At 43.5% G+C, this 27,550-nt stretch overlaps 1 protein-coding gene across 3 annotated transcripts in view; it reads left to right on the forward strand.

Moving 5' to 3' along the window:
• Positions 1–27,550, forward strand: part of LOC133418301 (NACHT, LRR and PYD domains-containing protein 12-like) — a 135,922-nt gene that overhangs the window by 14,091 nt on the left and 94,281 nt on the right. For all 3 annotated transcript variants that reach the window (XM_061706860.1, XM_061706861.1, XM_061706862.1), the window contains exons 3-8: positions 1,217–1,304; positions 4,986–5,217; positions 5,321–5,368; positions 7,667–9,461; positions 9,647–9,820; positions 24,744–24,920. In XM_061706860.1, coding sequence (XP_061562844.1) covers positions 1,217–1,304; positions 4,986–5,217; positions 5,321–5,368; positions 7,667–9,461; positions 9,647–9,820; positions 24,744–24,920 — 2,514 coding nt within the window. The remainder of the gene's footprint in view (positions 1–1,216; positions 1,305–4,985; positions 5,218–5,320; positions 5,369–7,666; positions 9,462–9,646; positions 9,821–24,743; positions 24,921–27,550) is intronic.

A 27,550-nucleotide genomic window follows, 5' to 3' on the forward strand; every position in this document is an offset into this window, starting at 1 on the left:
TGGTGAGAGGTCGTGGGCATTTCACGGATTTTTGTGAGATCAGGTTGCTACAACTACTACCACTACAGAGTGCGTTCAGTCCAGTTAGCCACAGGTGCTGCCATGCTAGTACTAGAGGATTTTGTTTGGTTCCTTTTTCACCTACAACCTTCACTTTATACAGCAAAGCTAGGCGTTTAATTCACCATCAGAATATCACGTTGGCATAAATGCATGCAGCTTTCTCGGTGCTGAGTCATGCTAAGAGCTGGACACATCTCCTAACTCAATGTCTCCCAACCTGGGGTCTGCGCCCCCACCGGGGGTGCCGCCAGAGATCTCTGGGGGTGCGTGAAACTTTGTCTGCTTTGAGGATATTCACTTGCACAAACTATATTTGCACATGTTAAATAAATAAAAAATCATAATAACACACCTAATGGAATACTGTAATCGAAGTCTGTATAAGCCCATTTACCATATTTTTGAGACTTAGGCGCATATAAACGTCTTTTTTTTTTTTTTAAATGTGCCATGCGCCCAATGATGCAATGTGCCCATTGTATTATTGTAAAGGCTGATTTATGGTTCTGCGTTACACCAGCGCAGGGCCTATGCATTACGGTGTGTGGCGACCAGCACCGTACGGCGTAGTCCTGCGTCGATTTAACGCAGAACCATAATTCAGGCTTGAGGCGGACGTAGTTGAGGCCACCATGAGAAGTTAAAGGGGGAAGGGGGCCGCGTGAATTGCCCGTGATTGCCCGGCGGTGGCTCCGCGGCAGGACACCTGGGGCGGACGGGGAGACTCAGCCTCGCTACCGAGAAGGAGACACGGCTCCCGTCTGATTAATCGGCCATTGATATCCCCTAAATGTGTGTTTAGGGGACGCAGTGATGCAAATGATGCTTGAAAAATGAGGCTCAGAACAGAGCTAATTATTCAAAACCAATCAACTTCAGAAGTTTGTAATGATTTGTTCCGAACACAAACAATAGAGGAAGAGACAGAACGTGAATAAAGCAGTTAAGGTGCAGCAGAGATCGTCTGTGATGCAGAGTTCAAGGTGAATAACACAAACCTTGACTGACGCGTTTGAGTGGATGACTGAAGCAGCCGTCTGTACATAGAGTGTTATCACTTCACAACAAGACTTCAGAAGCTGTTACTCGTACCTGTCAACCAATCACAGTCAAGCATCTGCAGACCAATCCTCTTTTCTCTCCATTTCTGCAGCAATCAGCCTCAAACACATGCAGATGTGACGTCTGAGGACCAGGATGAATCCAGGGAAGGGATGATCTCCAGGAATGACAGCTATACTGTAAGTCAAACTGCTCCCAGTCTTAAATCACAACCTCCTTTGTTCCTGAATGAGAAACTCAAGAGTTCCTTGTTCTTCAGCTTCTTCAGCTGATGGAAGCAGAGATCTCTCTCTTTCAGAGCAAATTATGTTACAGATGAAGACAACATCATAATTCCAACAGACCTGTCAGTCGATGCTAACGCAGAAGGGACAACTTTTGATAATTCCTAATTTGACCACCAGAGGCTCCAGAAGTGAAGCAGTCTCATAGTCTGTAGAGGAAGAACCGGACAAACGCTCTGACAAAGCTGAAGTAGAGCAGCTAACGTCTGAGAGGCTGTTAGAAACGTCTACCGCCGTAGACGGGGCAGATGAGAAGGTAGCAGAGGTTGCTCAAGTGTTCAGTGATCCAGTGTGGACGTTGATCCAGTTTCTGAACCTCAACCAGGTCTTTCCCCCCGAAGAAAGGGTTGTCCACATGTCCTGAAGGTTGTCCACATGGATGTTAAAATCATCAACAATGATCACACGGTTCAATTCAGTTCAATTCAATTTTATTTGTATAGCGTCTAATACAACAGTTGTCTCCAGACGCTTTCCAGAGATCCAGAACATGAACATAAACATAAACATAAACCCCGAGCAGTTATTACATAAACAATGGCAGGTAAAAACTCCCATAGTGGGAGAAAAGCCTTAAGCCAAACAGTGGCAAGAAAAACTCCCCTTTAGGAGGGAAGAAACCTTGAGCAGGACCAGGCTCATAAGGGGGGACCCTCCTGCCGAGGGCCAGACTGGTGGGTCAGGGACGTCAGCAGCACAGCAGGCAGGTGGAAGCAGCAGTGGGATGACCAGAGGGGGGGGGGGGGGGGTGCGCAGGCAGGTGGAAGCAGCAGCGGGATGACCAGAGGGGGGGGGGGGGGTGCAGGCAGGCGGAAGCAGCAACAGGATGACCGGGGATGGGGGGGGACCGGGAACACAGAAGCAGGAAGCAGCTCCCGAGGCTCCGGCCTGCAAACATGCACAGAAGAGAAAAAAGGGGGGCCGGCACAAGAAACTACAGCAACGATGGACAAAAATGATGCTATGAGATATTTATAATAAATAAAAATGGTAATGGAGAATAGAGGAAGGGAAGAGGAGAGGAGAAGAAGGGTGAGAAATATAAGTTTAAAACTAAACTTAAAACCTTTCTGTTTAGTAAAGCCTATAGTTAGTGTTTAGTAAACCTCTAGCTGGTGTTGGTAAATCTCTAGGTAGTGTAAACTCTAGTGTGTTAGAGTCGCTCCTGTAGTTTCTTGTGCTGGCCCCCCTTCTCCTCCCTTTTCTCTCTTTTGTCCATGTTGCAGCATCCTTTGCCGGACACCGGAACCTGCAGTGTGGGAGTGAGGGGGGCAGGGTAACAGCCCCTTTTGGGCGGGGGAGAAGGTTCGTCCCTCAAGACTCCTCTCCCTGGCCCTGCCCCTTTTCAACCTTTCCCCGACCCTGCACCCCAACCTGGGACTTGCTGATTGGGCCGGAGCTTCGGGAGCTGCGTGCTGGCCTGCGGTCCCCGCCCCTGGTCATCCCGTTGCTGCTTCCACCTGCCTGCTGTGCTGTTGCCGTCCCTGACCCACCAGTCTGGCCCTCGGCAGGAGGGTCCCCCCTGATGAGCCTGGTCCTGCTCAAGGTTTCTTCCCTCCTAAAGGGGAGTTTTTCTTGCCACTGTTTGGCTTAAGGTTTTTCTCCCACTAGGGGAGTTTTTACCTGCCATTGTTTATGTAATAACTGCTCAGGGGTCATGTTCTGGGTCTCTGGAAAGCGTCTAGAGACAACTCTGTTGTATTAGACACTATATTAATAAAATGTAATTGAATTGAACCGAATTTAGAGGCACCGCCCAGTGGATCATGTCGGTGCCCCCTGCAGCATAGGCCTATAGCAGCATATCTACCACCAAGCTATATTTGAGACTAACTATTATAGTCTTGTTCTATAGCTGCAACTATGACTACTGACTCTAACACACTAGAGTTTACACTACCTAGAGATTTACCAACACCAGCTAGAGGTTTACTAAACACTAACTATAGGCTTTACTAAACACTAACTATTATAGTCTTGTTCTATAAGTGTAAGGTGGTAAAGACATTATTTAATTACCCCCCCCTACTAAATTTTGACTTTTTTCTCGACATTTTCTTCGTTTATTCGTACGTTTTGTCGTACGTTTTTTTCGTACGATTTTTCGTACGTTTTTTCGTATGTTTTTTCGAGCGTTTTTCCGTACGTTTTTTCGTGCGTTTTTTCGTACGTTTTTTCGTGTTTTTTCGTGCGTTTTTTCGTACATTTTTTCGTACGTTTTTTCGTATGTTTTTTCGAGCGTTTTTCCGTACATTTTTTCGTGCGTTTTTTCGTACGTTTTTTCGTGTTTTTTCGTGCGTTTTTTCGTACATTTTTTCGTACGTTTTTTCGTATGTTTTTTCGTGCGTTTTTCCGTACGTTTTTTCGTGCGCTTCTTCATACGTTTTTTCGTACCATTTTTCGTACGTTTTTTCGTACCATTTTTCGTACGTTTTTTCGTACATTTTTTCGTGCGTTTTTTTTCGTACGTTTTTTCGTACGTTTTTTCGTGCGTTTTTTTTCGTACGTTTTTTCGTGCGTTTTTTTTTTGTACGTTTTTTCGTACGTTTTTTCGTGCATTTTTTCGTACGTTTTTTCGTGCGGTTTTTTTCGTACGTTTTTTCGTACGTTTTTTAATACGTTTTTTCGTACGTTTTTTCGTACATTTTTTCGTACGTTTTGGATCATGTCGGTGCCCCCTGCAGCATAGGCCTATAGCAGCATATCTACCACCAAGCTATATTTGAGACTAACTATTATAGTCTTGTTCTATAGCTGCAACTATGACTACTGACTCTAACACACTAGAGTTTACACTACCTAGAGATTTACCAACACCAGCTAGAGGTTTACTAAACACTAACTATAGGTTAAATCAACACAGATCCAGACAGCATTTCACTGAAATCCTCAGAGAAGTTTGCACAGTATTTGCATCAAACATCGAGTCCTTGTCACTCCGAGTCTTGGGGGAACGATTTCATCAGACTTTAAAGTCTATGTTGTCCAGGTCTGTCTTGAGAGGGATGAGGGTCTTCCACCTTTGCTCTTTGCCGTCAGAGAGACCGCATAGGGATCTCTTGGATTTAGTCCTGCAGCTCTAGTTGTTGGTCGTGCGGTGGGTCGTCCTCTTCCGCTTCTCAAGGGAAAATGGTGGACGGAAACATCTCACACTGAGCACAATGTGCTAGATTATGTCAGTAGTTTTCAGGAGCGTCTTCATTATGTGTGTCAGTTGGCACAAGAGTTGTTGTGTTGTGATATGACATCGATGTAGACGATCGGAAGCCCATTACTACCAGACTGGACCCAACAGGGTCAATGGTCCAGCTGACTGCCAGACTCCCCTTTGGTTTTACTGGGTTGGCTGGAATCCGCTCCTGCCAAGAAGACCTGCAGGTCCAAACGTGGGCCTGTTGGAGCAGGGAAACATCTAAAACATGCAGGGCAGCGACCCTTGAGGGCCAGAGTTGGGATACACTCGTCTGTAACCCGTTTTCAGAATTCTGGATGTTCCTGAGTTTGTTAAAGTCCATCTGATTCTCTGTCAATAATTCAGATTTTAAAACTTAATTTATGTTGATTTCTTTCTTTAAGGTGAAAATGTGGTTAAAGGACACTTTGAAGAATTTGGACTCCAGTGGGCTGAAGGAATTCCACTGGTACCTGAATAATGCAGATCAATCAAAGGATGGTTTCCAACCGATCGAACTGTGTTATCTTGAAAAGGCGGACAGATTGGACACAGTAAATCTGATGATGCAGCGGTTCTCCGCAAAGACCAGAGAGGTGGCCGAGACGATTTTAAAGATGATGAAAAGTGATAAAGGTCTGTTGTAGAGAAGTAAAAAACAGAAAACCATCTTACTATGAAGATTTTAATTCTGTTTAAACAATAACTGATAATAATATGTTTCATTGACCTCCAACAGAAAAACCTGTTGTCCAGGACGATCCAGTCTCTCCAGCTGGTGCAACAGGTAAATGGTCCCGGTCAGTCGCATTGATTCACTTCACAAAAACTCTCCTGTGAAATGGCTCTGTTTCCATCCCGTCAGGATGCTCTCGATGGAGCTTCTGTAGAAGCTGCTCCTGATGGGGCTCTGGCTTTCCTCAGTTTCAGGAGGAAGTAGAGGCGCTCTTGAGTCTTCTTGGCCATTGATGCCGTGTTGGTGTCCCAGGAGAGGTGACGTGCACACCCACGAACTTGGTGCTGCATCATTGATAAAAACAACAGCATGCTGGGAGTGAGCTCTCCTGAAGTCCACAACAATCTCTTTTGTCCACATTCAGAGAGATTGTTGTGTGTCCACATGGTGGCTAACCTCACTCCTGTAGTCTGATCCACATGGTGGCTAACCTCACTCCTGTAGTCTGGTCCACATGGTGGCTAACCTCACTCCTGTAGTCTGGTCCACATGGTGGCTAACTTCACTCCTGTAGTCTGGTCCACATGGTGGCTAACCTCACTCCTGTAGTCTGGTCCACATGGTGGCTAACTTCACTCCTGTAGTCTGGTCCACATGGTGGCTAACCTCACTCCTGTAGTCCGTCTGGTCCACATGGTGACTAACCTCACTCCTGTAGTCTAGACCACATAGTGGCTAACCTCACTCCTGTAGTCTGGTCCACATGGGGGCTAACCTCACTCCTGTAGTCCGTCTGGTCCACATGGTGGCTAACCTCACTCCTATAGTCTGGTCCACATGGTGGCTAACCTCACTCCTGTAGTCTGATCCACATGGTGGCTAACCTCACTCCTGTAGTCTGGTCCACATGGTGGCTAACCTCACTCCTGTAGTCATGTCCACATGGTGGCTAACCTCACTCCTGTAGTCTGTCTGGTCCACATGGTGGCTAACCTCACTCCTGTAGTCTGGTCCACATGGTGGCTAACCTCACTCCTGTAGTCTGGTCCACATGGTGGCTAACCTCACTCCTGTAGTCTGGTCCACATGGTGGCTAACCTCACTCCTGTAGTCTGGTCCACATGGTGGCTAACCTCACTCCTGTAGTCTGGTCCACATGGTGGCTAACCTCACTCCTGTAGTCTGGTCCACATGGTGGCTAACCTCACTCCTGCAATCTGGTCCACATGGTGGCTAACCTCACTCCTGTAGTCTGGTCCACATGGTGGCTAACCTCACTCCTGTAGTCTGGTCCACATGGTAGCTAACCTCACTCCTGTAGTCTGGTCCACATGGTGGCTAACCTCACTCCTGTAGTCTCGTCCACATGGTGGCTAACCTCACTCCTGTAGTCTCGTCCACATGGTGGCTAACCTCACTCCTGTAGTCTGGTCCACATGGTGGCTAACCTCACTCCTGTAGTCTGGTCCACATGGTGGCTAACCTCACTCCTGTAGTCTGGTCCACATGGTGGCTAACCTCACTCCTGTAGTCTGGTCCACATGGTGGCTAACCTCACTCCTGTAGTCTGGTCCACATGGTGGCTAACCTCACTCCTGTGGTCTGGTCCACATGGTGGCTAACCTCACTCCTGTAGTCTGGTCCACATGGTGGCTAACCTCACTCCTGTAGTCTGGTCCACATGGTGGCTAACCTGACTCCTGTAGTCTGGTCCACATGGTGGCTAACCTTACTCCTGTAGTCTGGTCCACATGGTGGCTAACCTCACTCCTGTAGTCTGGTCCACATGGTGGCTAACCTCACTCCTGTAGTCTGGTCCACATGGTGGCTAACCTGACTCCTGTAGTCTGGTCCACATGGTGGCTAACCTCACTCCTGTAGTCTGGTCCACATGGTGGCTAACCTCACTCCTGTAGTCTGGTCCACATGGTGGCTAACCTCACTCCTGTAGTCTGGTCCACATGGTGGCTAACCTCACTCCTGTAGTCCGTCTGATTCTAGAAGAGAATTGAAAGCTAATTTAAGATTATCGCTTTCAACATCCATATGAATATTAAAATCACCCACTATGATGAATTTATCTGTACTGATCAATAATCCAGATGGGAAATCTGAAAATTCAGACAAAAACTCTAGATAAGCACTAGCTGGGGGCCGGTACACTACCACTAACACAACTGGCTTCTCTGATTTCCAGCTCGGAAATTTCAGACCAAGCGTGAGGCTTTCAAATGTATTATAGTTGCACTTAGGTTCAGTTTTTGTTTGGAGACTGGAGTTATAAATTGCTGCGACTCATAAAGTTACAGCTGATCAACGGATGTTCAGATCTTGATTGTTTTTAGAATTAAGTTTGTTGAGTGAACTTCATAAAACACTAAATCTCTGTCTTTACGTTCTTTCATTAAGATACGCCAGTTGAAGTTTGTAAAAAGTTGAAGTGTAAGCTGCAGAAGAAGTACCAGCATGTGTCTGAGGGGATTGCTAAAGCAGGAGAGACAATCCTTCTGGAGCAGATCTACACGGAGCTCTACATCACAGAGGGAGGGACCGGAGAGGTCAACAATGAACATGAAGTCAGACAGATTGAAGCAGCTTCCAGGAAACCAGGCAGAGCAGAAACAGCCATCAGACAGGAAGACATCTTTAAACCCCCACCTGGAAGAGATGAACCAATCAGAACAGTGATGACGAAGGGAGTGGCCGGCATCGGGAAAACAGTCCTAACACAGAAGTTCAGTCTGGACTGGGCTGAAGGCAGAACCAACCAGGACATCCAGTTCCTGATTCCATTCACATTCAGACAGCTGAATGGGCTGAAAGAGAGAAAGTTCAGCTTGGTGGATCTTGTTCATCTGTTCTTCTCTGAAACCAGAGGAATCTGCAGCTTTGAAGAGTTCCAGGTCGTGTTCATCTTTGACGGTCTGGATGAGAGTCGACTTCCTCTGGACTTCCACAACAATGAGTTCATGACTGATGTTACAGAGTCCACCTCCATGGATGTGCTGCTGACAAACCTCATCATGGGGAACCTGCTTCCTTCTGCTCGTCTCTGGATCAACACACGACCCGCAGCAGCCAATCAGATCCCTCCTGAGTGTGTTGACATTGTGACGGAGGTCAGAGGGTTCACTGACCCACAGAAGGAGGAATACTTCAGGAAGAGGTTCAGAGATGAGGAGCAGACCAGCAGGATCATCTCCCACATCAAGACATCACGGAGCCTCCACATCATGTGCCACATCCCAGTGTTCTGCTGGATCACTGCTACGGTCCTGGAGAACGTCCTGGAGAACGTCCTGGAAATCAGAGAGGGAGGGCGGCTGCCCAAGACCCTGACTGAGATGTACATCCACTTCCTGGTGGTCCAGGCCAAACTGAAGAGGGTCAAGTATGACGGAGGAGCTGGGACGGATCCACACTGGAGTCCAGAGAGCAGGAAGATGGTGGAGTCTCTGGGAAAACTGGCTTTTGAGCAGCTGCAGAAAGGACACCTGATCTTCTATGAACCAGACCTGAGAGAGTGTGGCATCGATGTCAAAGAGGCTTCAGTGTACTCAGGAGTGTTCACCCAGATCTTTAGAGAGGAGAGAGGCCTGTACCAGGACCAGGTCTTCTGCTTCATCCATCTGAGTGTTCAGGAGTTTCTGGCTGCTCTTCATGTCCATCTGACCTTCATCAACTCTGGAGTCAACCTGCTGGAGGAGCAAAAGAAAACTTCCTGGTGGTTTAAAAAAAGAGACATGACTAAGCTCCATCAGAGTGCTGTGGACAAGGCCTTACAGAGTCCCAACGGACACCTGGACTTGTTCCTGCGCTTCCTCCTGGGTCTTTCACTGGAGACCAATCAGAACCTCCTACGAGGTCTGCTGGAACCAAAACAAAGGAGTTCACAGAACAATCAGAAAACAGTTGAATACATCAAGAAGAAGATCAGTAAGGATCTGTCTGCAGAGAGAAGCATCAACCTGTTCCACTGTCTGAATGAACTGAACGATCGGTCTCTGGTGGAGGATGTCCAACAGTTCCTGAGGTCTGGACGTATCTCTGTATATCGACTGACTCCTACTCAGTGGTCGGCTCTGGTCTTCATCTTACTGTCATCAGGAGAAGATCTGGAGGTGTTTGACCTGAAGAAGTTCTCAGCTTCAGAGGAGGCTCTACGGAGGCTGCTGCCGGTGGTCAAAGCCTCCAAGAAAGCTGTGTAAGGACGAACACGGACACATCTGTTTTAGTTACAATCACATGTTCTTGGAGGAAAACCAGTAAAACTCACTGTTCAACTAAGTTCAGGTTCATGTGGGACCAGTTCTCCTCAATGATTCATCTCAGGAAACTTTTAATCAACTTTTAAATGACCTCATGATCTCTCTTTAATCTCCTCTGCAGGTTGAAGGGCTGTAACCTCTCAGGGAACATCTGTCCAGTTCTGTCCTCAGTTCTCAGCTCTCAGTCCTCCAGTCTGACAGAACTGGACCTGAGTAACAACCACCTGCAGGATTCAGGACTGGAGCAGCTTTGTCCTGGACTGGAGAGTCCACACTGTCACCTGGAGTCTCTCAGGTCAGAATCCACCAAGTGTTCAACTGGTGACCGTTACAACTGTTTGTTTGGTGGTATTATTCTATCCCCGTTTGCTGCTGACCTTTCACAGCAGTTTCTCTGGGGTCTCATCAGAATCATCAGCTGAACCTCAACATTATCATTAATTAAAATACATAAACATGCATGCTCACAACTCAGAGACAACAGACACTAGGAAACATCCTTAAAGTCAAAAACAGCATTATAATCAGCACAATGGAATTATGACTCTACATTTCCTCTTTTGAAAGTCAGGATTTACATTTTCTCATCACACTCTCAAACAAAATATTAAGAAAAATCAAATGAATAGCTCAATTTAAAAAGAATATAAATATTTTCCATTTTTCAACAACACAATAACTTTCTGGACAGTGTGAGATAGAACAAACAATCATGTGTTTGTCACATTTTAACACTCCCTTCAGCAAAACTACACACACAAACACAAAAGAAATAGAGGAAAAGGAAACAGTGTTGTTGGCAGGATTATGCAGCAGGCGGCTTGGCGTGGTAAACCAGAATAAGGATATACACCGGAAAAACGGGAATAACAGCGCTTCATTCAGTCTTTCGTTTCACTCGATCCAACAACTGCAATCAGCTGTGGATGCGCAGCCATTTATTGACACACCCACAAATCACAGCACCTGTCTGGTCAATCAGATCAAACAATTAACAAGTGACACACAGCTTGAGTTCAAACAAACACAAATAATTGAGAGCACTCTCAGTCTCAACACCCCCACTTGCTCTCACATTGTTCCAAAAGAAAACTTAATTAACTCCAAACATAAATTCATCAAACTGTTTCAACTTAAATTTTGTTGCAGGTTTGGTAAATAGGTCTGCAACCATTTCATTGGTCTGACAATACGTCAAGATCATTTTGCCATTGTTTACAGTGGATCGAATGAAGTGGTACTTGATATCCACATGTTTACACCTCTGTCGGCTGACAGGGTTTTTAGCTAAACAAACCGTGCCTTGGTTGTCCTCGTATACCTTAGGTATTGCATATGGATTCTTATCAATCCCCTCTAGGAAATGAGTAAGGTAGAGACACTCTTGGATAGTAGCTGCGAGTGCTATATACTCTGACTCACAAGTGGACAGTGCTACCGTTGGCTGCTTTTTGGTTTTCCATGACACTAAAGCGCCACCTTTGGTTAAGCTTATACAATAACCAGATGTACTTCGTCTATCAGAGGTATCAGCAGCCCAATCTGCATCACTGTACGCTTGTATCCCTAGGTTCTCATCACTTCTCCTGTAACATAGTACTTTGTCACTTGTACCTTTTAGATACCTTAGGACATGTTTAACTGTACCCCATTGCTGTTCTGTAGGTTTAGAGAAATATTGTGACAGTTTGCTTATTATAAAGCTCAAATCCGGTCTGGTACAGACAGTCAGATAGATGAGGCTTCCTACTGCCTCTCTGTATCTTGTGACATCACTCATGAGTACTGCATCATCCGTGTAGTTAAGTTTTTGCTCACACGGTGTGGATCTAGGTTTACAATTTTCCATGTCAAACCTCTCAAGGATTTTTCCCACATACTTTGTCTGAGACATTGTTACACAGTCTTCACTCTGGTTAAAATCAATACCAAGAAAATGTCCAAGTTTTCCCAGATCCTTCATTTTAAACCTTGCTGTAAGCATGTCTTTTACAATATTCAATGAATTTCCATCACTTGCTGCAATGAGTAAGTCGTCAATCCAAATAACCATGATCACCTTGTTGTGTTCTGTCTCCCTTGTGTAAACACAGTGGTCAGCTTGGTTCTGTACAAACTGGTTTTTGGTTAGATAGTCATGTAAAACTCTGTTCCAATTCCTGCCTGATTGTTTTAGCCCATACAGTGACCTTTCTAGTTTACACACCAGTTTTTCATTTGTTTGAGATTGCACCTCATACCCCTCTGGTTGTTCTATGTAAATCTCCTTGTCTATCGGTGCATTTAAGTAGGCTGTTTTTACATCCATTTGGTGCAGAATCAAATTTTCATGTGCTGCTTTCTGCATTAGCACTCTGATGCTAGTCAAGTTAGCTGTGGGGGAAAAGGTCTCCACATAATCTACACCCATCTTTTGACTGTATCCTTTTGCGACATAGCGGGCCTTGTATTTCTCAGAACCATCAGGATTGTTTTTAATAGCATACACCCATCTACCCCCCACTACTTTCTTGCCCTCAGGTAGGCTAGTTAGGGTAAATGTGTTGTTCTCTCTAAGTGAATGAATCTCCTCATCCATCGCTCTGACCCACTCTGTTGACTTATCCGATGTTACAGCTTCTGTGAATGAAACTGGTATGTTACACATGACTCGATAACAGTAGTCTATGTTACTCTGAACATGATCCATCTCCTCAGACATTCTACAATCTGTGTACCTGTCTGGCATCCTCCTTTCTCTAGAAGGGTAATGACTAACTTCACCCACTTCAGGCTCACACTTGACCTCTACTGGAACCGACTGGTGGCAACTTGCTTCAGACTTCACTTCATGTTCTAGTGGGACATGGTGCTCTGGACTCCTGGATTTGTACTGTACAAAGTCATCTATAGGCATTAAATTCACTTGAGTCTGCTGCTCTACACCCATCTTGGCTACAAACTTTACCACCCTGTGCTTCTGCACCCTCTTAGTCTCAGGGAAGTAAATGATGTACGCCGGACTGTTTTTGTCGTACCCGATGAAAACACCCTTCTCACATCTTGGGTCTAGTTTTCTTTTCTCTCGAACATAAACAAAACACTCTGACCCAAATTTCTGCATCCTAGATAAATTAGGCCTCTTGCCTGTCAATGCTTGTATTGGGGTCTGTTTCGTGCGTTTGTTGAAACATCTGTTTCTAACAACGGCGGCAGTCTGAACTGCATAAGTCCACAGGTGTTTTGGCAGGTTGCTTTCGATTAACATACATCGTGCCATATCAAAAAGTGTGCGCCAGTTGCGCTCAGCAGTGCCATTCTGGTGGGGAGAGTAAGGTGCTGATGTTTCATGTCTAATCCCCTGTTTAATGAGTAGAGCCTGGTAACCTTTACCGGTGAATTCAGTACCATTGTCCGATCTGAAACATTTAACTTTACCATATGGCGCTATGTCAGCCAGAAACTTCTCCGTTGCATGTAATGTGTCACTTTTGTTTTTCAAGAAATACACAAAAACTGTACTAGAAAAATCATCAGTAAATGAGAGGGCATATTTGTGCCCATCTCTCGACTCTGGGTGGATTGGTCCTGCCAAATCCGTGTGTACCAGTTCTAAAGGTGTTCTAGCTCTTGCGTCAGGATTTCTGTTTCTTGTTTGATAAAGTTTTCCCAGGGTGCACACTTCACAATGTGGAGGTTTGTTTATTGAACCTTTAATTTTCATCCCGTTAACCACACTCTGCAGTTTCTGAATGTCATCATAGTTGCAATGTCCAAGGACCTCATGCCAAGTCTGCATATCAAAACACCCCATGCACTGATCATCACATTCATCATTATCATTCACTGTGTGCAAGTAGTACAATCTGTCATGCACATAAATGCGGAATTTCGTACCGTCTCTGTGAATTAAATTGTCCTTCTCCTTTTTGAAAATCACTGTGGCCCCGTTGGCAGTAGCTGCCTTCACAGAAAAAATGTCTTGTGGATAGGATGGGATGTACAGGGCTTGTTTCAGTATAGTGTTTATTTGTCTGCCTCTGCTGTCAGTCAAACATACCTCTGCGTCACCACGACGCTCTGCTACCCCTTTGCATCTCGTACCGTCAGCCAGCTCTATGCAGTGTGTCTCAGCCTGGAACCCATCATCAAACCGCTTGAACTTTGTGTGGTCTGTGATGATATGCGAGGTAGCTCCGCAGTCGACCATCAGGCCCCTCACGTTGACACTGGCTGTCCCCTCACTCACTCGGAAGGCGTACTCTTGGTCCTCGCCCGATGTCTCCCCGTAGACTTTACGTGCGTCATCTCGCTCGCTGCGCTGGCGCTGTTTCTTTCTGCAGGTGGTGTCCCGGTGCGTGGCGCTCCTGCAGTGACTGCACCACAGTTTACGCCTGCAGTCTCTGGAAAGGTGTCCTCTCAGGCCGCATCTGAAGCACGTCAGGTCTGCTGCTGCCCGGTCACCTGCGCTGTCGGGTCTCCCTCTTTGCTGCTGCATGCGCACCTTCATCACATTGTCAGCTGTTGCTGCAGCCCGCATCTTGTCTGTGTCCTCGTAGCTGCGCAACTTTGTTTTAAATTCAGCAAAAGTCATTACTGCATCATACTGCGTGATATGGACAGCAAAGGGCTTGAATGACTCTGGCAAGCCTTTTAAAACCATAGCCACCAATAGTCCATCACTTAATATTTCTCCGGCATTTCTCAGAGCAGTGATTGCAGTTTCAGCGCGGATCACATACTCAGTTACACTTTCACTGTCTGACTTCTGAAGGGACGTCAGTTCTGTATAGAGATTGATAATACGTGGCTTGCCTCTACCTTGATAGTAGTCTCTCAAAATCTTTAGCGCTGCTCGCCCATCATCAGCCGCCTCTCTCATTATCAACGATAGGCTCTTGTCATCCAGAAATTGGATAAGTTCTGCATATGCCTCGGCATTCTTGGCTGCATCATCAACCAGCTCAGCTTCGTCGTCTGTCTCAGGATCATTTAAGATAACATCTTTCAGGCCTTGCAGACGAAGGTGGCCCAAGAATTTTGTCTCCCAAATCTCATAGTTCTTTTCATCTCCATTGAACTGAAGCCGGGACCAGCGGCTTGCGTCTGTAATCCTTTTACTCATGGTGTCAGCGTCGTCATCACACTCTCTGTGGGTTATTCTGGATTTTCTCTGGGCCCATAACCTGTTGGCAGGATTATGCAGCAGGCGGCTTGGCGTGGTAAACCAGAATAAGGATAGACACCGGAAAAACGGGAATAACAGCGCTTCATTCAGTCTTTCGTTTCACTCGATCCAACAACTGCAATCAGCTGTGGATGCGCAGCCATTTATTGACACACCCACAAATCACAGCACCTGTCTGGTCAATCAGATCAAACAATTAACAAGTGACACACAGCTTGAGTTCAAACAAACACAAATAATTGAGAGCACTCAGTCTCAACAAGTGTCAACACAATAAACAGATTAATAGCTCAATTCATAACAGTCCATTTATTCTCCTGAGTAAACAAAAATAACTTGAGCTTCTTCTTAAAGCTTATCATATTATCTAAAGTCCAAAGTTCTGGTAATTCACTCCACACCACCACCGCTCTGTGATTCTTCTGTTTTAAGATACTTCTACATGGAGGCAACAGAAAACCACCTGCTGATGTTCGCCTAGACTAATTATTGTGTGTGTGACAAAAATGATAATGTTCTGTAGAGTGTTTCTGGTGTTTTAGTCATAACTATTTTATTGATTAAACTCATCAATGAATATTGCCTCCTACATTCTCCACTTAACCAGGATGGATGGGGATTCATTACTTCCACTGGTCTGATAAAGGCGCTGAATGACTCAGCTAGCTGCTTTGTTCTGATTTACCTGCAGCCTGGCCAGGTTACGTTTGGTTGTACTGGACCAAATCACGGAGCAATAATCTACATTTGACAAGACCGATGCGTGTATCACCTGTTTACAGTTTTTCACAATTGTTTAAACACATTTCCTGATAGACTACCTCACTTTCTCAAAAGTCTAAACACAAATTACAAAACTCACACACAAAATGCAAAATCCTACACTTCTCTTGCAAAAGCACACTCTACCCTCAAAACAGTGTTAAAGCAGCACAACGTAACTTTCAGCTTTTCTGAGTTTGGCGGCATCTTTTGGACCAAAGCGGTAGTGTTTTACCAGAAAGAACACTACGTTTCCCATGAGCACCAGCGCGTACTGCCGGAAAACTCCTGTCCCGTCGCTGCATTTGTTTTGATGAGAGAAGACGGGACGCTTTTCTGTTTCACCAAGTGAACAGACGGAACGCAAAAAAAAAGATGTTAAACTGCTGGAAAGGAACTGGAATTTACCGGGATACCTTAAACAAGGAAGCCAGGGAGCGGTATATGGAGAAAATAATGATTATTAACGGTCTGGATCAATATGAAATCCCTACTAAAGAATGAAGCTCCTCGTCGGAGCGCCACTCTTTAGAAGGGCTTACTGCCGCAGTTCTGCAGAACCACCGTCTTCGGCTACCTTGTTTTGGAGTGTTTGGCAGCTGTTTTGGTAAATGTTTGACTCGCCATGTGTTTCAATAAATTAGTATAATAGTACAACATACAGTACATGTTTTGTATCCCTCTTACTTCTCTTTTCTTTTTTTTTTGACTGCTATATTATGCTGAAGAGGCTCCGAGGCGTGAGCAATATTTTTTTTTTCCTCGTGAGATTATTTTTTTTCTGCAGCTACAAATAAGAGTTAATATTTTTTCCTCAACAAACTAGTTTTATCTGAAGATTGGGGTTAATTGCACCGCAGAGAGCTGGCCAGCAACTGCGTTTAGCTGGCGAAGTGGGAATAAAACCCGTGTTTTGATCCGACCCGGTCTGTGTGAGTGTTTGTGGTTTACTGAGAAAGGTGTTTGGTCGTTACAGCCGCGATCCAAGCGAGCCGACGACTCTTTCACTCTTTTACTCTGTTATATCAGATACTTGGCCTCCGTGGTTCTGCCTCCGAGCAGGAAACCGTTGAAAAGTTAAACCATTAGCGATCTTTTCCCCACTTCTGTTGTGTGGGGCTGCTGCAGCCACAACACAGCAACGGGTTACCATGGTTACAGAATAACCACAACGCAGCAACGGGTTACCATGGTTACAGAATAACCACAACACAGCAACGGGTTACCAGCTTCTCCTGAGCTCTCGCTCCAAGCCCCACCCATTTTCGTCTCGACTGCGAATCGGGAAGGAGGGGGAAGTGACGTATGCCGTAAAGCAGTCAAAGCCGTAAAAATGTGTAGTTTTTTAGTGTGGCAGGGTTCCTACCATGCTCCTCAAAGTTACATAGTGCCAGTGAAGGAGATACAGACCCCTCAGACCATGACAGAGGTGAAATTAAACCTGTTGAAAGTTGATGTTCCATCACAATGACTCTGGAAATATGATATTAAGGTGGAAAAGTTACGTAGTGTCGCTTTAACTCTTCACTAAATGGTATTTCCTTCTCAAATGCCAAACACATACATCATTTGAGTAGACATTTCTAAGCACCCACTGAACACTGATGTGCAGAATTGAAGACACTATAGTATGAATGGAAAACACTATATGAATGCCTCAGTAGAATAAGCTGTTGTATGTAATATATCACCATATAGTATTCTTATGTATAGGCTACTCAAATAGAAAACAACACACAATTCTTTACTGTAACAACAAATTTGTAATATTTTACAGTATGAGTAGGAATGCTAGAAGAAGTGCAGTGTTGTAGGGGCCAAGGGTGGAATGGTGATGGAGGACGCCGTGGTGATTGAGTCCAGTTTGCCAGTTTGAGAATAATTTATTTATTTTTCTTATTTATTAGGGCCCGAGCACCTTCAGTGCGAAGGCCCTGTTTTATCTGTAGGAATTTTTTTTTCTTTCTTTCTTTATTTCTTCTGACGAAAGGAGGGCCTTTTTGCCCCCCTAAACGTCCCCAAAAAGTCACCAAATTTTGCATGCAAGTCACCCTGGCGAAAAATTTTATATTTAATGGTTTACATTAATGGGCGTGGCAAAATGGCTCAACAGCGCCCCCCGGAAGACTTTGTGCCTCAAGCCCCACAATACGGTTTGACGTACATGCACGAAAATCGCTACTCACCTGTATCAGTACACAACTCAAAGAAAAGTCTCTTGGCGACATGGCCGAAACCAAGCAGGATGTCGGCCATTTTGAATTAATCGTGTCACTTTTGCGCAATTTATGCCATTCCTTCGGCAGTTAATACGGCCCGAACCGTAACGTGCACCCAGGTGTGTTATACATCAAAATGTGCGTCTCCATCCTGCGACAACACGCATTACTTTTCTCTTTCAAAAGCGTTACCGTGGCGACGCTAGACGCCAAAAAGCGCGCCCACCCTTCATCTGGTTGGTTCAGACAGAAAAAACTTTGCGCCTCAAGCCCCATAATACGGTTTGACCTACATGCACGAAAATCGGTACACATCTGTATCATGTCGCAACTTAAAGAAAAGTCTCTTGGCGCCATGGCCGAAACCGAACAGGAAGTCGGCCATTTTAAACATTCTGAATTAATCGCGTAATTTTGGAGCAATATGAGCCATTCCTTCGAGAATTAATACGGCCCGAACCGTAACGTGCACCCAGGTGTGTTATACATCAAAATGTGCGTCTCCATCCTGCGACTACGCGCATTACTTTTCTCTTTCAAAAGTGTTAACGTGGCGACGCTAGACGGCAAAAAGCGCGCCCCCCCTTCATCTGATTGGTCCATATTTGATAGTTCCCCAAAAGTCACCAAATTTGGCATGCAAGCCAGGCCTGGCGATAAATTTGATATTTCATGGTTTGTATTACAGTTTTTGCCTGTTGCTTGAACACATTTTGCAAAATTTCGCTCATTGTGCCAAAACTCTACACACAAGTAAGCATGACGCAACACTGGGAAATATACCATTCACATCTGTGTCAAATTGAAACTCTACTATCACTGCCTAAACTCTGCTATCAAAAGCTAAAAATACTTGGTCAAAATGTAACTCTGATGACAAAATGACACACACTTGTATCATATGCATACACTTTCAGATGAGGGAGAACACACTAGTCTACTTTATATAAAACACTGCAGTCTTTGATTTTGTTTTTTTATTTTTGTTTATTCAGCAGGCACATTTTCAAGCAACCAAAAAAACCAAACCAAATATAGGCATACTCAATGTTGTACATGGTAACGTGAACTAAAAAAAAAATAAATAGAAAAAACACTATATTGTAAACACATAATTGTGCGTACTGCACGTGGGCTCATGTTGTGTGCTGTTGTGTGAACAGGCGTTGGCGTCCTCCCCCAGAAGGTTTTCTAGTCATTCTAGAGAAATACAACCACAAATTGTCATCAGTTTGATTCTTTTTCTTACAGTACTTCACTGTATATACTGTATCATCCACTGTACTGAACCCTGCACTACCCTGTACATGTGATGTGGTAATGTGATATACTGTAGAGTGCTGTAAATACCATCTGAGTAGAAGGTAGAGAGGGGAAGACATACCTGTTTTCCAGTGTGAATGTTCTTACTGTATTATAGATGCCACTGTGAAGCGGCTGAGGTGCGGGTGGACTCTCTGCCCAGCTTCCCTCATTGTCAGGCCATGATTTATAACATGATCCACCAGAGTTGCCCTTATATCGTCAGATATGGAGGTCCGTGCATTGCCTCTTCGACCTCTGCCTCTTGCTATCCCTCCATCCATGCTTGCAAAGTTCTTGAAATGGCTAAACTGAGGCCTTTTTGTAGCTGGCTGATTGGTGTTACGTTTAGCAAGCTAGTGCCTTCAGGTGTGTATTTGAATGGTTGCAATTACAGTTTTTCACAATTGTTTAAACACATTTATGGGAACATCAGACACAATGTGCACAACCTGAAACTCATTTTCATACCACACATTTCTCACAAAACTACACACAATTCCCAATACCCTGCACACTCTTCCTGAATTCCCTCTCTTGCTGTTCACTCAGAACACACAGTCAATCACATTTCTAAACTCCAAAGGCTGTTGTGCAATCAGCAATTTGCCATTGAATGCATATTCATTGATGAAGCGGGGTTCAACCTTGTAAAAAGAAGGCGCCAAAGGAGGAATATCATCGGCCAGCGTGCCATCACAGAGGTCCCTGGCCAACATGGAGGGAACATAACAATGTGTGCTGCCATCAATCACCACAGCGTCCTCCATCACCATGCCACCCTTGGCCCCTACAACACTGCACTTCTTCTAGCATTCCTGGACCAGCTCTACAATATCATTGTCCAGCCAGACCAGATGGAGGACACAGAGGTGGTCAGGTTCGTTGTTATCTGGGACAATGTCAGTTTCCATCGGGCTGCTCTGGTCCGTGAGTGGTTCAGGGTCCATCCAGAAGTTGATGTCCTATATCTCCCTCCATACTCTCCCTTCCTCAACCCAATTGAGGAGTTTTTCTCTGCCTGGAGATGGAAGGTATATGAGAGAAACCCTCAGACACGGATCCCACTGCTGCAGGCCATGGAAGACGCATGTGGCGATGTCAATGCTGAGGCCTGTCAAGGTGTAGGAGATTGTTCCCCCGCTGCTCGGCCAGGGAGAACATCACCTGCGACGTGGATGAGGTCCTGTGGCCAGCCAGGGATGAAAGGCAGGATGCAGCCTAATACTTTTGTTTTGTTTCTATTTTCTGTCAAGTTTTCATCCACAGCTTGCTGTGATGTCCAGTGGACTGCACATTTTGAGTCCTAATACTGTAAAATATTATTTGTTGTTACAGTAAAGAATTGTGTGTTTTCTATTTGAGTAGCCTATACATAAGAATACTATATGGTGACATATTACATCCAAAAGCTGAAGGTGTAACACTGAACATACAAAAGCATGATTCTACTGAGGCATTCATTCATTCATATAATGTCTTCCATTCATACTATAGTGTCTTCCATTTTGCACATCAGTGTTCAGTGGGTGCTTAGAAATGTCTACTCAAATGATGTATGTGTTTGGCATTTGAGAAGGTAATACCATTTAGTGAAGAGTTAACACTGTTTTGAGGGTAGAGTGTGCTTTTGCAAGAGAAGTTTAGGATTTTGCATGAGAAGTTTAGGATTTTGCATTTTGTGTGTGAGTTTTGTAATTTGTGTTTAGAGTTTTGGGAAAGTGAGGTAGTCTATCAGGAAATGTGTTTAAACAATTGTGAAAAACTGTAACCGATGTGTTTTGTATTTTGTATTTTGGAAACATGTGTTTTCCTAATGGCACCCTGAGATTTCATTTGTGAACGAAGTGTCTTATGTATGAAATAGAGTCTGGTATGCAGGACCAAGTGTGTTGCATAAAGGACTAAGTGTGTTGCAGAATTGCAACTAGAGTGCAAAGCAGCGCTTTGGTTTAAGGTATGGATACATGTTTTTGAGGTATGGTAACAAAAGTTTCAAGTTGTGTTACTTAAGTTTAAGCATGGGTCTATAGTGTTCAAGCAATGGGCAAAAACTGTAATGGGCGTGGCAAAATGGGTCAACAGCGCCCCCCGGAAAACTTTGTGCCTCAAGCCCCACAATGCGGTTTGACGTACATGCACGAAAATCGCTACACACCTGTATCATGTTGCAACTTAAAGAAAAGTCTCTTGGCGTCATGGCCGAAACCGAACAGGAAGTCAGCCATTTTTAATTTATTGTGTAATTTTGGCGCAATTTATGCCATTCCTTCGGCAATTAATACGGCCCGAACCGTGACGTGCACCCAGGTGTGTTATACATCAAAATGTGCGTCTCTATCCTGCGACTACACGCATTACTTTTCTCTTTCAAAAGTGTTACCGTGGCGACGGTAGACGCGAAAAAGCGCGCATCCCCTTCATCTGATTGGTCCATATTTGATAGTTCCCCAAAAGTCACCAAATTTTACATGCAAGCCAGGCCTGGTAATAAATTTGATATTTCATGGTTTGCATTAATGGGCGTGGCCTAACGGCTCAACAGCGCCCCCTAGAATACTTTTCTCTGCCATAACTTTTGAATGGTTTGACATAAAGAGTCGTGGGTGGTGTCATGGGACTCGGTATTGAGTCCTTGACCATAATTGGTGAAAAATAGCCCCGCCCCTTCTTCTGATTGGTTGTCCCTTTTTCCTGCTATAACATTTGAATGTTTTGACATAGAGAGTTGTGGGTGGTGTCATTTCTGATATGCTTATGGGGGGCGGTGGCCGTGAGTGCGAGGGCCCGTTCATCGCTGCTTGCAGCTTTAATTTACTTTGTTTCTTTCTTTCTCTCATATTCTCATCTCATATTCTATATATCATATATATATATATATATATATATATATATATATATATATATATATATATATATATATATATATATATATGTGTGTGTATTTTTTTTCTTCTTCTCATGTAGTTAAAGTATTTTGTTTTGTTTTTTCAAATCTTGCACTATACTGGTTACATTGTGTTACTGTAAAAGGGTAGACAAAATAAGCTTTGGCTTCAGTCTACACCTTTAGGTCCTTGTTTGATATACGTGCAAAAAAAAACGTTGTATTGACTACTGACTTCTATAACGTGACCAAATAAACATATCAAATCAAATCAAATCAATCAAATTGATGGCAGCACACATTGTTATGTTCCCTCCACGTTGGCCAGGGACCTCTGTGATGGCACGCTGGCCGATGATATTCCTCCCTTGGCGCCTTCTTCTTACAAGGTTGAACCCGCTTCATCAATGAATATAAATTCAATGGCTAATTGCTGATTGTATATTGCACAACAGCCTTTGGACTTTAGAAATGTGATTGACTGTGTGTTCTGTGTGAACAGCAAGAGAGGGAATTCAGGAAGAGTGTGCAGGGTATTGGGAATTGTGTGTAGTGTTGTGAGAAATGTGTGGTATGGAATGGGGATTTGAGTTTAGAGCAGTAAATGTGCTTGGAGTTCAGCAGGATTGGCTCAACCACCTGAAACATGAGTTTCAGGTTGTGCACATTGTGTCTGATGTACCAATAAATATGTTTAAACAATTGTGAAAACTGTAATCAAATCATTAGGCAGAAACTTCCTGCAGTGTTTAATCACAGCTGTACCTCGACCCATCTCTGCACTATTTGGTCAACTTGTCTATTCCCGGACATTTGACTCTACAACATCCCCTAATACCTTCACTTCTGTTACTTGCTCTATCACTACATCACCCGTCGTTAAGCATAGTACAGGGTCATTTCTTAATAAATGTTTTGAACCTAAAACAGTACACTTTCTCTTCACTTGATTCAGAACTCGTTTGTTGCTTATCATCCATTTAAATTAAATTCAATTGTATTTGTATAGCGCCTAATACAACATAAGTTGTCTCTAGGCACTTTCCAGAGACCAGAGCAATTATTACATAAACAATGGCAGGTAAAAACTCCCATAGTGGGAGAAAAGCCTTAAGCCAAACAGTGGCAAGAAAAACTCCCCTTTAGGAGGGAAGAAACCTGGACCAGGACCTGGACCAGGACCTGGATAATAAGGGGGGAAGAAACCTGGACCAGGACCAGGCTCATAAGGGGGGATCCTCCTGCCGAGGGCCAGATTAGGGGGGTCGGGGACGTCAGCACCACAGCAGGCATCCACACACATTTGTTTGTTAATTTTAATTCCACTCATTTGCCAATGTATAAACTGTCAAATCATCAGCATATATTGCAGTGGTGGCATGATTTAGAATAAACCGTAAATCATTGATGAATATTGAAAATAAAAGCGGACCCAAAGAACTCCCTTGGGGAACCCCACAGCTCACGCTCTCAGCTTGGAATCACTACCATTAAAGTATTCAGTGCTTTTACCATCAGATAAATAACTCTTACCACATGCAATAGTAGCTGATTCAGAACCATAGCAGCGTAACTTATTCAATAACCCAATCATCCGTCATTTGAGCAAGTGTCGCAGCTGTGGAGTGGCCTTTCTTGTATGAATGTTCATATTCTGAATTTAACCTGTTTTTCAAAAACCCCTACAACGTCCTGACACTAAATGACAGTTTTGTTGTGTTACAGTCAGGTTTCCGGCCACATCACAGCACTGAGACAGCTCTAGTAAAGGTTCTTAATGATATCCACTCCAACACTGGCAACATTTCAGTCTTAGTCCTCCTGGATCTCAGTGCTGCTTTCAACACAATCAACAAGAACATCTTGATAGACAGGCTGAAGAACTGGGTCGGACTTTCTAGCACAGCACTAACCTGATTCAGTCCTTTCTAAAAGACAAAGAATGTTGTGTGTCTTTCGGTAACTACTTATCAGAGTTAAGTTCCTCAAGGTTCAATTCTGGGGTCTCTTTTGTTTAATATTTACATGCTCTCACTTGCTCAAATTATGAAAAGAACAAAATGTGCTATCATGACTATGCAGATGACACCCCAGTCTATATAAGCATCGCACCTAGAGACTATAATCCAATTAAAACATTTCATCAAATACACTGATTGCATTAAAAAGTGGATGTGCCACGATTTAATTCAGTTAATTGAAGACAAAAACAGAAAATAAATCTGCAAGCAGCGATGAACGGCCCGCCACCCTTGTGCACGTTCAGGCTGCAGTGGAAGCTTGTATGACTTCATGTAGATTCTTTAGTGGATGAAACCACCCACGACTCTCTATATCAAACCATTCAAAAGTTATGGCAGAAAGTAGAAACTATCAAATATGGACCAATCAGATGAAGGGAAGGGGGCGGGGGCGCTTTTTGGCGTCTAGCGTCGCCACGGTAGCGCTTTTGACTGAGAAAAGTAATGCGTGTTGTCGCAGGATGGAGACGCATATTTTGATGTATAACACACCTGGGTGCACGTTACGGTTCGGGCTGAATTAACTGCCGAAGGAATGGCATAAATTCCGCCAAAATTACACTATTACTGCTGCTTTGAACAATATTTGAACATCAACACTAATCAAAAGGATTGGTGTGTATGTTGGTGTTTTCATCTTAATCTAGTGTCAGACTTGGACCAGAAAAGCTCAGGATGTTCAGTAAAGGTGAACATGTCAGAGGAACAACCAGGAACCCACATCATGGATGTAACAAAAGTGTAAAACCTGTTTTATAAAGTCCAGATACGGTGGTGACCCACATGGACCTGATGACAACGTTGATATTTGAAGAAACACTTCTCTGATGAGACTGGAACATGTTTTACTTTCTGTTCAGGTTGGGGGGCTGCAGGTTGTCAGAGATCAGCTGTTCTTCTCTGGGCCCAGCTCTGAAGTCCAACCCCTCCCATCTGAAACATCTGGACCTGAGTGTGAACCAGAACCTGCAGGATTCAGGAGTGGAACATCTGAGTGGATTTCTGGAGAGTCCAGACTGCAGACTGGAGACTCTGGGGTCAGACATGTTTTAGTTGTGTGTTCAGATGAATCTGATGTGAAAGTTGTGTTGACACTAACCTGCAGACATCAGGCTGATCTTCTACTGATCCACACTGACCATCTGACTGCTCTGAGTTCTTCTTCTCTGCTTTAGTTTCATCTTAAACTTCCTCTTCTGATTCATTACATAAAACTAAACATGTGAATGTGTCAGACAGGAACAAATGAAGAACCAGAGATGTGTCTGAACCTGGAATAAAACATCTGAACAAACATGAATTAACTTTACAGCTAATACGTTCAGAAATGTCATCCAGATGTTAATAAACTGAGAGAGTCTGACAGACAATAGTGGACAGACTGAATGTGTAGTCGTCCAATATATGAGTTATAGAGCTCATTTACTAAATAACTTCTTACTGTGGATGAAATCAGTCAAACCAACATTGGCTTCCTTTGACTAACATTAAATTTAATTTTAACAAATACAAGTTTACCAAATATGAAACTCTAAACATTGAAAAAGATAATTTTCTGTGTTTTTAATATTATTCTTTAATAATTCTGTTAAGATCATTTCATCCAGGTGACATCAAGACATAAGGTGCAACAAATAATGTCTTTTTATGGTTTTCAGTGTGTAAAACTAAATATAAATCCATGTGTGTTGAAGTTAGTAAAGTGAAATAAAGCTGCTGTCTAGACCAGTGGTTCCCAAACTGTGTGCCGCGGCACACTGGTGTGCCTTGAGGCAAGTCCAAGTGTGCCGTGGGATTTTGTGACAACCATAGCCTACTGCAATATAGTATACAACTAGACAAAATAATTATTTTAATTTACTATATACTACTTTGAATGCACTCATTCCATAATACAGAGGCAAACTCTTTATCTAAAAACTATTTTAAAAAATCCTCAAAGAGGATCCCACATTTCGCTGTTGGCGCAGTTGTGCAGGTGGGAATTTTAGACTGTGACACATGAAAGGCAGTAGGTCAACACAACATTAAAACATAAACAAGAGGGAAAATGGAGCAAACCACCAATCTGGTTGAAATGGGTGTGTTTGATGAAGCCCAATTTGATAAAGTTTAAATATTTTTGTGAAGTATTTTGTTAATAAATATTTCATGAGTAGAATAGTTGTCTTTGTCATATCTTATTTGGCATTAGTAAATAATAAACTTAACAGATAAACAGATGATATTAGTGATAACACGTGTTATAAGGCTGTTTTGCACAATAGGTGTGCCTTGACATTTTTATTTGTCCTTTGGTGTGCCTTGGGCACAGAAAGTTTGGGAACCACTGGTCTAGACGATGAGTTTCCTTCATCAGCAACAAAACATCCAACAAGAACATCAGAAACTTTGTGTTGAAACTATGTCGTCACTCAATCAACTTTTTCAGAGAAAATGTTTGAAAAAACTCCTAAACAGACAAATATGTTCTGATTGATGAAGAAATGTCTCCTTAAAAACATGGAAATGATGAATATTGTTCATTTATTCATCGTTTATGGAAGAAAACATTTTAACTAATTCAAATTTTTAATGCATTCAAATGCATTGATCACGTTAAAAAGTGGAGGTGCTACAATTTAATTCAGTTAATTGAAGATAAAAACAGAAGTAATTGGAACCAAGTAAATCAGATTAAACGTGGGCATTCAGCTTCAAGTAGTGAAGCTAAAAACCAAATATCCAACCCAGAAATCAGGGAGTGGTTCTGACTCAGACCTGAACAGCCACATTAAGACAGTAGTGAAGTCAGTTATCACTTAACAGCTTCCATCATGATCACAGCGGCCAAACAAACCGTAACCACAGCTGCTACACATGACGCTGGTGACGTTTCTGTCCATAATGAGACGTTCTGAAGCCTAAATGTCCCTTTCTCTCCCTTTACAAGCAAATCTCCACTTTGGCCGGAGTTTTCAGGAATGATGGTTTTTGGAGACTTTGAGCTTCGTTTTGGTGTAAACGAACGGCTAAAACTCATGAAAACAGCAGCGTTGTTGCTGCGTGTAAACGAGGCCTCAGACCTGGACAGGTTGGACTGACGGCTACAGGTGGAGCGTCAAAGTGATCGTCCTGACAGGAAGTGTCTTAGATCCTCCCGTGTGGGTTTAATTCAGAAATGTCCTTTAATCAAGCAGATCATTAGTTGTTCAAGCAAAGACTTTTCAAGTGCAAGCGATACAGAACCTGATGTTTAGTTTCACACAGACTTCAGAATCTGTTGAATTAGTCTGATAAATATACAGAATTCAATCATTCTTATCTTTAACTAAAAGTAAGATATTAACTGATAAACTCAGTTCTAACAGAATAATTAGGTGTTTGCAAGTTAGATCAAATTATAAATGACACATTACTAAAAGTAAAGTATTTTAATATGTTCTGCTCTCAGAAAACATCATTTTAACTCTTTATAACATACAAGGATCATTATGATAAAAAGCTCAGGAATCCTGCATAAATGATATAAAACTGGACACATGATATAAAGTCCAGCAGTTCTCCACAGATCCATTCTGGTGTTAATAATTGTTGCTAGATCAGCTTCTGATCTCTAAACTGCTGCTTTGAACAATATTTGAACATCAACACTAATCAAAAGGATTGGTGTGTATGTTGGTGTTTT

This window comes from Cololabis saira, chromosome 18 (assembly GCF_033807715.1).
Source record: "Cololabis saira isolate AMF1-May2022 chromosome 18, fColSai1.1, whole genome shotgun sequence".
Taxonomy (NCBI): Eukaryota; Metazoa; Chordata; class Actinopteri; order Beloniformes; family Belonidae; genus Cololabis; species Cololabis saira.